General features: G+C 45.0%; 1 protein-coding gene across 3 annotated transcripts; it reads left to right on the top strand.

Moving 5' to 3' along the window:
* The first annotated feature begins 2,709 nt into the window (after positions 1 to 2,709).
* Positions 2,710 to 7,347, top strand: PJA1 (praja ring finger ubiquitin ligase 1). 3 transcript variants are annotated; one of them, XM_039255640.1, is made up of 3 exons: positions 2,712 to 2,823; positions 4,766 to 5,294; positions 5,859 to 7,347. In XM_039255640.1, exons 2-3 carry the CDS (start codon positions 5,002 to 5,004, stop codon positions 6,901 to 6,903), a joined length of 1,338 nt encoding a protein of 445 aa, XP_039111571.1. In that variant the 5' UTR covers positions 2,712 to 2,823; positions 4,766 to 5,001; the 3' UTR covers positions 6,904 to 7,347. The 3 variants fall into 3 exon arrangements, with proteins under 3 accessions (XP_039111569.1, XP_039111570.1, XP_039111571.1); XM_039255638.1 differs by having other exon boundaries at positions 2,710 to 2,823; positions 4,766 to 7,347; XM_039255639.1 differs by having other exon boundaries at positions 2,711 to 2,823; positions 5,100 to 7,347.
* Positions 7,348 to 10,645: the final 3,298 nt, after the last annotated feature.

The following is a 10,645-nucleotide window of genomic DNA, read 5'->3' as shown; positions in this document are numbered from 1 at the left end:
TGTATCTACATTTCAAAAAGGTAGAGTATTAAATCTTTCATTTTTCTTTTTCCTAACTGACTAAACAAATAACAGTTTGTTCAAAAAATTGTAGCAAAATTATATTGGATGATAATGGCTTACAGATAAGTGAATGACAGCAATATTATAAGGGACACGAGGGAGAAATTGGGAATACTCTGAAGGAGTGTAATGTCACTTGAAAATGGGCTTGGATTAGTTGTAAATGTATATTGCAAACTCTAGGGCAACCACTAAAAATGTAAAAATAATAAATATAATTGAAATTATAACAGAGAAGAGAAAATGGGATCTTATAAAATTCTCAATTAAAATTAGAGAAGAGAGAACAAATGGAAGACAAAGAATAAAGGTAATAATAGGAAACAGTGACAAATATGGTCAATATTAATCCAACTTTATCAATAATCACTTTAAATGTGAATATTCTAACTACATCAATTATAAAAGCAGAGACTATCAGAATGGATTAAAGAAAAGACGTGGGGTACTAGGTGGCTTGGTCAGTTAAGCATCTGACTGTTTTGTAAAATTTATTTTAAGAGATAGCAGAGAGAGAGAGGGAGAGAGAGAGAATCCCAAGCAGGCTCTACACTGTCAGCACAGAGCCCAACACAGGACTCGATCTCACAAACTGTGAGATCATGGCCTGAGCCCAAATCAAGAATCAGACACGTAACGGACTGAGATACCCCAGCACCTCAAGCATCAGACTCCTGATATTGGCTCAGGTCATGATCTCATGGTTTGTGAGATCAAGCTCCGTGTGGAGCCTGCTTGGGATTCTCTCTCTCCCTCTCTTTGCCCTTGGCCTGCTTGTGCTCTCTCTCTCTCTCTCTCTCTCTCTCAAAATAAATAAATATACATTTAAAAAAAAAGACCCTAGTGTATGTTATTTATAAGAAACTCATTTAATTAATTAATTAATTAATTAAGATAGTAGGCGCAGGGGAGAGCAGAAGGAGAGGGAGCAAGAATCCCAAGCAGACTCCATGCTCAATTCAGAGCCCAACACGGGACTTGATCGTGAAATCAAGATGCTTAACCAACTGAGACACCCAGGTGCCCCCAAACCCATTTTAAATATAAAGACACAGATAGATTAAAAGTAAATGGGTAGAGAAAGATATATACATTAACATTAATAAAAAGAAGATTGGAGTAACTATGTTAATTCCAAAGAAAGCAGATTTCAGAACATCAAACATTATCAGGGATAAATGTGGGCATTACATAATGATAAAAGGTATCAATTCAGATCTGAGGATCTGAAGAAAATAAAATTTGCCCAATCCGTATGACAGGTACATGCAAATGTGCACTTGATACTCAACTTTTCTGTACATTTGAAATATTTCAAATTTTAAATAAAATACACATCCCTTCCCTTCTCGAGTACAAAAACTACATACACGTTAGATTAGGCTTCCTAACGGTGTTGTTCAATCTGTCTGTACCCTTATTTATCTTGCAGTCTATTTGATCCATGTATACCATAACGAGTGTGGTTAAGTCTCCCACTATGATTGCAAACTTTCTGATCTCTCTTCATATTTCTAACATAGTTGCCTCATATACAAAGTTTACTGACTACGTACATCTTCTCCGTGAGTGAAACAACCTGTTTTGTTCTCTCTCATGTTCTTTACGCCGAGTTCTTGATGAGTTTGATATTAACAATGCTACATGTCTTGTTTTCTTCTTTTTAAACTTCCTTTTGTCCCCTCCTTCCTTTACTTTCTTTCTTCCCTCAACATACTCAAAACGAGGGTTTGCTTTTTTATAGGTGTTAACCCATACTACATACTGATGTATTTGGATTTATTCCTGCCTTTTGGTTTCTTTCCTTTTGAATACTCTTTCCTGTTGCCTGCCGTCCCACTCCTGCCCTTTAATAGATTGGGTTTTCTCTTTGTTCTGCCTATTGGTTAGTGGCCTGGAAGTTACGCATGTGTCCTATTTCTATTATGTTGTTGCCCCTAGTATTTCTTGTTCTTCTATTATGCATTTTATTTCCAAGAACAAAACTTGGCCATTGCTGTGAACATGGGGGAGTCTTGACATTCAATGGAAATATTAAAGATGCATTGTAAAGTGCAATATACAAAAGTAATTCAGAGTTCAATAAACTATACAAATCCAAAAGGTATGGCTATGATATTTTTAAACTGCGATGCAATTACCAGATGGTGAACCCGTATTGTGCTTCATGACTGATCATTTCTTTTGGATAGAGGCTTGATTTTGTAATTAACAGCAACAAATTCTACCATAAACAGTTCAATTGCTTCCATTACCAGGTTTTTAAAAAAATTGCAACCCTAGATATAGTTTCACATTTTTAATACTTCTAGTACAAACCCTAACATATAACATAGGAGTTGATATATTATTGTAATTACTTTTACATGGGAATTAATCAGAAAGAATTTGTAGATTTCATTTTATAAAAAAAAAAACAGAACAGAAGGGAATATGGCTAAATGTTTAACATTTGTTACAGCTGGCTGTTGGTTACATTTTTCGCTGTCCTTTTCTGTATCCTTGACGATTTCATCATTTAAAATGAAATAATGCTTTCGGGCCCACCCTGATTTGTTGAGAGCGGCTGCCGCCCCCGCCACATCAAGGGGGCGGGCCCCAGCCGACGCCACAATCACTTCCTCCGCCGCAGTCGCTGCCCGCCCCGCTGCTGTCTGGCGGGGGAGGAGCTGGAGAACAGGGGCAGCTTCTCTGGCGGTCGTGGCGATCGGAGGTCTGAGAGCTCTGCTCCTTCTGAGAGCGTGCGGGTGTCAGGACTGGGTGAGTGAAAGGACTGTTTATTTCCTCAGTTCATCCAGACGTGGCGGTGGGGCAAGTGGCCGGGCACGGGGGCGAGGATTTGGGGGACCTATAGCGAACAGATTTTCAGGCTCGCCCCTCGGGAAGGGGTGGGGCGGACGCAGGACCTGACTGCAGAGTGACGCCTGTGTCCACCGACTTGTCTGGGGGCTCCATCCTCTGTCCCCCAGCCCCTTTCGTGCGGCGCGGTCCCCACAGCTTTGATCGCTGTTTGAGAGGGGAGTGGTGGTCGGGGCCCTCTCCTCCTTCCTCCCTTCTTGGTCCCTTGCAGAACACTCCGTGGCCTTTCTTCCCCCATTTTGCAGTTGTTTTGCTGAATGGTAAAATGTTAAGATTTTTAGCTAAATATGTTGTTCTCAGGAAAATAATTGTCAGAAATGCAAATTATTTTCGGGGAAAATAAGACCCCCACATGCCCTTTTCTTTTTTTCCCCTTCCCTGGCACATTGGTTTGGATTTGCCGTTTGAGCCGATAACGTTTTCCTGTCCCTCATTATGACATTGCAGCCCCCGTGTCTCGCGTGTGTGGGCAGGGACATACACACACATGCACGCACACACACATGCACATGCACGCAGGCGTACATACATACATGCATATGGAGACGTACACACACGCACAGAAACCTTCCATTGCAGTTTTCTCCTTGCCTCCTCCATACTCAGGGTTCTGGCACATCCCCTTCCCCTTGCACACACACATACACACCCTCTTGCACACTGTCACACCTTCCAGTGCCTTTTCCCTGCTTCTCCCTGCCTGCCATATACACCTCCAGAAGCAGCCCCTTCCTCCTCCTGCCACTGTGTGCTCTAGCAAGCGGCGCGCGAGCGCACGCGCACACACACACACACACACACACACACACACACCACTTCTGGGGCTGCCTTACACCCTGCCTGCCACATACACACAGAAGGATATCCTTTGGTTGCTGGATCCTCTTTCATATGCCACTTACATACATATGCACCCACACACTCTTATTCATACAGTCCTCACAAATGCTCCCAGCCCTGCTCTCTGTCTGCTACGTATGTGTATAGACAGCCCTCCTCTGCTGGTCCCTGCAGTGCACACACTCACACTCACACTCACATAAATCCTTCCCCAGGGACGCCACCCCCCTTCCTGCTAGCCACATTCACGAATACACATATTTGTTTGAATACTGGCCCCCATTGCAGCCACTGGCCACTGGCACATCCCTGTCCTGTGCTGTCCCTCCCATGGATGCATTTGCTCACACTGACATTTCTTCATTGTTGCTTCCCATTTTGACGAACACACACACAGACCACGGACACCCATGTCCAGGGGCACCATACCCTTTCTTGCCTGCCACAGACACATAAACAAGCATCCCTCCACAGAGCTTCAGCCACCACATGCACAAGTGCACACGCATATTCTGTTTCTCTCACACTTACACACACCCCTCTCCTCTGAAACTGCCTGTCATTTTTATAGCCACATCCAGAATGGGTCTCATTCTGTCTGACACTAATGCCTCTTCCCAGTACACCTGTCCCATCCCCCCCACAAACACAGACGTCTCTTCATTTCGTGGTTGCTGGTTCCCCCCTCCCACCTGCCCCTCTCCTCCTGACAGACATGCAGGCCCTCATGTACACGTGGCGATCTATATTTTCCACTCTATTCCCATTTGCATTTTCTCTTGTATGTGTACAGGGCTCAGAAAAACACATACACCCCATAAAATAACCACAGTAGTCTTTCCTCTTCCATGTTGGCATAATTCCACAGCACTTTACCCACCTTGCTAGCGTCCAGTCCCCGCCCACCCCCCCCTTCAATCTTCTGTCAGATTCTCCCCTAGGTCTGACTCTCCTTTAAACCCAGTTTTGTAATCATTTTGCCAACATTAAAAATGTGTTCCAGGTCTACACCTGACAGTCACTGGAATGTTCCTTCAGGCCTTAGAAGAAAGTGAAACTAATTTTAAAGGCCCCTTATTCTTTCTGTTACCTGCCTGCTGAAGTGGAAATAGATCTCCCTGCTCCTTTATTCTGAACTGATTTGACTTTCCCATCTCCAAAGCTTGTGCAGGGAGCAGGAGCCTTTCCACTCGAGCCCCAGCTGTATTGGAAACCCTCCTACCATCCTAAGTCAGAGCAATGGGTCAGGAATCTAGCAAGCCTGTATGGCCCAAGCCATCAGGAGGGTATCAGTCTAATACAGGCAGGAGGTATGGAAGAAGGCATGCTTATGTCAGTTTCAGGCCATCCACGAGCCAGCAGGAAAGGATTTCCAGCCAGAGAAAGACGACATCCGAAGTCCCAATGCACAGATCAGCCCCCAGTCAAACCACCAAGAGGAGCCGATCACCATTTTCCACCACCCGTCGTAGTTGGGAAGACAGTGAGAACTCGGGAACCAGCCTGAATGTTGATAATGAGGACTACTCCAGGTACCCACCGAGAGAGTACAGGGCCTCGGGTAGCAGAAGAGGAATGGCTTATGGACACGTTGACTCTTTCGGGGCAGATGATAGTGAGGAGGAGGGGGCTGGGCCTGTTGAGCGAGTGCCAGTTAGAGGGAAAACTGGCAAGTTTAAAGATGAGAAGCCATATGACCCAGAGAAAGGAGCAAGGTCTTTGGCTGGGGTGCCCCCACAGTTCTCTAGCTTTAACCGTGATGTGAGAGAGGAGCTTGACAAGTTAGACCTAGCCCCTGCGGCGAGATGCTCTGCTAGCAGAGTGGAGTTCCTGCAGCAAAATAGCATGGCCCCTCAGATGTCTGCTGAAGGCAAGGTGGCCACCACTGGTGACAGCCTGGAGAGGGAGACACAGGAGCAGAATTTACCTGCACGTCCCAGCAGGGCTCCTGTAAGTATTTGTGGTGGTGGGGAAAACACCCCAAAGAGTGCAGAGGAGCCGGTGGTGAGGCCCAAAATCAGAAATCTGGCAAGTCCAAACTGCGTGAAGCCAAAAATATTTTTTGATACTGATGATGATGATGATATGCCACACAGTACTTCCAGGTGGAGGGATTCTGCCAGTGCTGATGAAGGCCACGTTGATGGCCGAGGCAGAAGAGGCAGAGGCGAGAGTTCAAGTGGGTACTCTGAGCCGAAGTACCCTGAAGAGAAGAGGGATGCCAGGAATGACAAAGTGAAGCCGGAAAAGGTGCCGAGACGACGCCGAACCATGGCCGACCCTGACTTCTGGACCTACAGTGATGATTACTACAAATACTACGAGGAAGACTCTGACAGTGACAAAGAGTGGACTGCTGCTCTGCGTCGGAAGTATCGAGGCCGAGAGCAAAATCTGTCATCCAGTGGCGAAAGCTGGGAGACTCTGCCAGGGAAAGAAGAGCATGAACCTGAGCAGGTCAGAGTGAATGCCAGTGCTGGCACCAGCCCTAGCGCTAGTGCCAGCGCGAGCAGCAATGGCAGCAATGAACTTGAAGAAGTTCGGGGACCACCTCTTCAAGAAGAGGAGCAGGCATCCCCAGAAGGAGAAGTTCCTTGGCTCCAGTACAACGAAAATGAGAGCAGCAGCGAGGCAGACAACGATTCTGGTCAGGAGTTTCTGCAGCCAGGAGTGTTCATGCTGGATGGAAACAACAACCTTGAAGATGACTCCAGTGTGAGTGAAGACCTAGAAGTGGACTGGAGCCTCTTTGATGGGTTTGCAGATGGGTTGGGGGTGGCCGAAGCCATTTCCTACGTGGATCCTCAGTTTCTAACATACATGGCACTTGAAGAACGCCTGGCCCAGGCGATGGAAACTGCCCTTGCGCACTTAGAGTCTCTCGCAGTGGACGTGGAGGTGGCCAATCCACCTGCGAGCAAGGAGAGCATCGACACCCTTCCTGAGATCCTGGTCACCGAAGATCACAGTGCCGTGGGGCAGGAAATGTGTTGCCCCATCTGCTGCAGTGAATATGTGAAGGGGGAGGTGGCAACTGAGCTGCCCTGCCACCACTATTTCCACAAGCCGTGCGTGTCCATCTGGCTTCAGAAGTCAGGCACCTGCCCCGTGTGCCGCTGCATGTTCCCTCCGCCGCTCTAAGGCCAAGGCTCTTTACTCCTTTGTCGGTTGATTTTCCCCATCTGAAATCCACAATACTGCAGGAGCCCTCTCAAAATTAACAATTAAAATGAAACCAATCAGTTGATTAATCTACACCTCTTGATTCCTTGTGATTCTTTCCAATGTGAAAACGGTTGTGTGCGATTGCATTACAAATCATATTATCTCTTAGAGGTTAGAAAAGCAAAACTAAGCTTTCTAAATGCTACTTGAGATTGCGGTAAAAACATACATTTTCTAACCCAAGAGTGGAAGTAAGTTGCATTTGTCTTCTTCAGTAGAATATGTTGCTGTTAATTGTAACGTCAAGTTTATCTGTTAAATATGTCCAGAAGGCATCATCATTTCTGTTGCATGTTATGGGTTAATGTTCCTGTAATTGCAGTGCCGTAAAAGCTTATTAAAGTTCTTCTTTTGGTTTTACATGGTATAGTGGAATTGTTTGGTTTTGTCTAAAATGGTGGTACCAAGTGACTTTATAATCAATCCCTTGTACTTGCATCAAAAATAGGGTTTGGTGTGGTTTTCTTTTTTTTCTTGATGTTCCCAAAAGTGGAAAAGCTGGAATGTCATTGGAAATGCTGACTCCAACAGCAGTAAAGAATTAAGGGTAATGATTTCTAAAAGTAGGAATAAAGTGTGTGATTGTCCAACTACTCTAAGGGGCAAAGGTCAAATGGAGAGTACTCTGGCAGTCTATGGAAGGGAAAGAGACAATGAGAAAGCATGGTAAAAATAAAGAAAAATGGTGACTAAGTCCAAACTGAGTATAGGGGTGAAGGGGTTAAAGTTCCTTCTTAGAAAATAGAAGCTCTCAGAGCAGGGTGCCTGGCTGGGTCAGTTGGTAGAGTGTGCAACTCTTGATCTCGGGGTCATGAGTTCGAGCCCCGTGTTGGGGGGAGAGATCACTTAAAGAAATAAAATCTTAAAAAAAAAAAAAAAAAAAGAAAAAAGAAAAAGAAACTCTTAGAGGGAATGGGCAAAAAAAAACCCCTCCAAAATCACAAACCTCTGTGTGGATAATATACCTTAACACAGTGACACAAAAGGAATAGAAAAATATACGCCAGACAAGTGCTGTGGCAAATATAGATACCCATGTACACAGAGTGAACAGGTTTTAACATTTGGCCATATTGGCTTCTCTCTTTCTCTTTCCGATAAATAGAATTTTTCAGGTACAAGTGAAGTTCCTCACCCATCATATTTACTTTCCTTCCTCCACAGAGGTAAGCACTACCCAGGAAATGGTGTGTTTACTTCTCATCTGTGTTTTTAGATGTATGTGTGTGTATGTATATGTGTACATATATATGTATATGTGTATATATATCCATAGCCCGGATAAAATGTTTATGTTTTTTTAAGTGGACATAATTGATAGAATGTATGTATCATTTTGCAACTTGATTTTTTCACTCAACATTGTTTGGAGATTTAACCATTTTGATACTCATAGCTCTAGTTCCTGCATTGTAACTGCTGTATACTACATATTCAGTTGTATGGATCATCACAATGTATTCATTCCCTCATTGGTGGTGGGCAGTTACGTTCTTCCCAGTATTTTGCAGCAATGAGTAGACTTAACAGATGTCTCTCTGTGCACATGTGTGAGTTTCTTTGGGGGTAAGTATATATATATAAAAATGGAGATGAAATGTCTGGGTCTTAGGCTTGGAGGTAAAATTTGGGGGTCTTCGCATTTAAGAATCTTCATCCTAACTAGATACTGGTAAACTGCTCTCTGCAGTGATTGTACTAATTTATGCTCCTACTAGCAGTTTATGAGAGCTGTTTTTAGCTCCACCAGCCTGGATATTGTTAATGTTCAACCTCACTGGCAATCAGTGACATGTAAACTAACAAAACAGTGAAACATATCGTGGCCATCAGAAAGCAAGAGTTTTTCCTCATGATAATATCTAGTTTGGGCCAGGGAAGAAAGAAATGTAAGCAATAGCTTTCTTGGAGAACAGTTTGTGGGGGTGGGGGGAACAGCTGCCTTTCTGAATGTAACGTGGTACATGTCTTTCAGCCCAACTCAGATACGTGGTGGTATGGAAGTAATGCTTATGCAGCAGTTGAAACTTGTATGTACTGATCTGGAAAGATCTTCAAGACATAATGTTAAGTAAAAAAAGTATGTTGTGGGGCAATATGTACAGTCTTCATGTAAAATAAAACCGTACAAAACCAAACTATATATCCTAATGCATAAAAGTGTCTGCAAGGCCACATACATACCTAACTGATGGCACTGGTTACCTCTGGGGAGGGACGAGGGGTTGGAAATGAGCTCGGAAGGGGGCTTTTGATGTTTTTCACCTGAAATAATTCATTTGCCCGATTTTTTACGGTGTTACTGTAGTTCCATGAATATTAATAAAATAAGCAAAGTTTAAAAAAAATCCCAGTAAAAAAAGGGGAGAGAGACGATTACTCTCTCACTGCAAGTACAGGCTCACTGCTAGTGGTCAAGCTGATATATATACTTTGTCCCCCACAGCCATTCTCTGTTCCCCCTTGGCCTTTGGTCACTACCTCAGCTGGCACAGAGACTCAGACACCTGTGATCTTAGAGGGCTCATGAAGGGTGGGCTTTTGGTGGTTTGCCTGATGTTCATCCTTCTCTGTGCCTTGACTGGCACCACACCAGAAGGTATGTTAGAAGCACCCTTGAGGCCTGGTTATCTTCCTCCCCGCTCCCTTGCCTAACAGCAGCCTTTAATTTCCTTTAGAGTCACAGTTAGTAAATCCACCAAAGGGGACTCCTCTCTGGTGCTTGCAGCCCCCTGCTGGTATTGGAGAACCCGGCCTATGGAGGGTCATGCTGTGGAGGTAAGGTTCTCCTTACTAGGGACAGCCATAAGGCTGGATACCTGGGCCCCAGGCTCTGCGTGGCCTGGACTTGGGCCTGGGACCTCAGTTAAGCACATCCGACACTTGTGCCCAATACCTTCAGTTTGGAGGGAGAGGAAGTCCAAGGAGTCGAGTCATGGAGCGTATGCTTCTGTGTTACAGTGGTGGTGGCGGCGCTGGTGGTGGTGACTGCAGTATGGGACCATGCTGACAGTGCTAGAGGCCGAAAGCTCCTGTGTGGGATGTGGCTGTGTCCCTAAGATGCCCAGTTCCCTTTTTCCTGCCACTTTCTGATTCTCCAGCCTCCTGGACAATTGCCCGAGCTCCTCCCCCATAGCTTTCCAGCAAGACTGTTCTGCTCAAATTGACTAGGTTGGTTTCTGTCATTTCTAAGAATCCCAAGTAGCACCCTGGTCAACACCATAGCCCACTTTTGTGCCCATGTTTTAGCCATATGAAATACCCCAAATGGCAAAAGGTCAGGCAATTTCTGTTTTCAAAACAGCGGACCTGCTATTGGTACCTGGAGCCATGGTTCTAGAACAGCAGGCTTCAGGGGCTGCTACACACCAAGCGGTCATTTTGGAGAGTGGTTTATTTGTCATGTTTGTTAAAGTTGCCACCCACCACACTAAACCTCTTGGTTTCTGGGCTTGTTTCCCGGCTGCGGAATACATAGCTCCACATTTTGGTCATGGATTTGGAGTCTAAGCCACGATATCTTGCAAGACAGCACCCCAGGTTCCTGCGGAGGTCCCTCTAGCTAACACTACAGCTGAACTGTCATAAGGCCTTTCCCGGTTCCAAGGCACTATTCTCTTAGCCCTCTGTTCTGGCTAGATCCTTCTACACTTGTGCC

Source organism: Hyaena hyaena, unplaced genomic scaffold (genome assembly GCF_003009895.1).
Source record: "Hyaena hyaena isolate Hyena2069 unplaced genomic scaffold, ASM300989v1 scaffold_536, whole genome shotgun sequence".
Lineage (NCBI taxonomy): Eukaryota > Metazoa > Chordata > Mammalia > Carnivora > Hyaenidae > Hyaena > Hyaena hyaena.
Note: the sequence above shows the minus strand (reverse complement) of the source record. Positions and strands in the feature narration are given on the sequence as shown.

What these genes read in the sequence shown, in the direction of transcription:
- PJA1 (XM_039255638.1), top strand. Translation starts at nt 5,002, where the DNA reads ATGGGTCAGGAATCTAGCAAGCCTGTATGGCCCAAGCCATCAGGAGGG.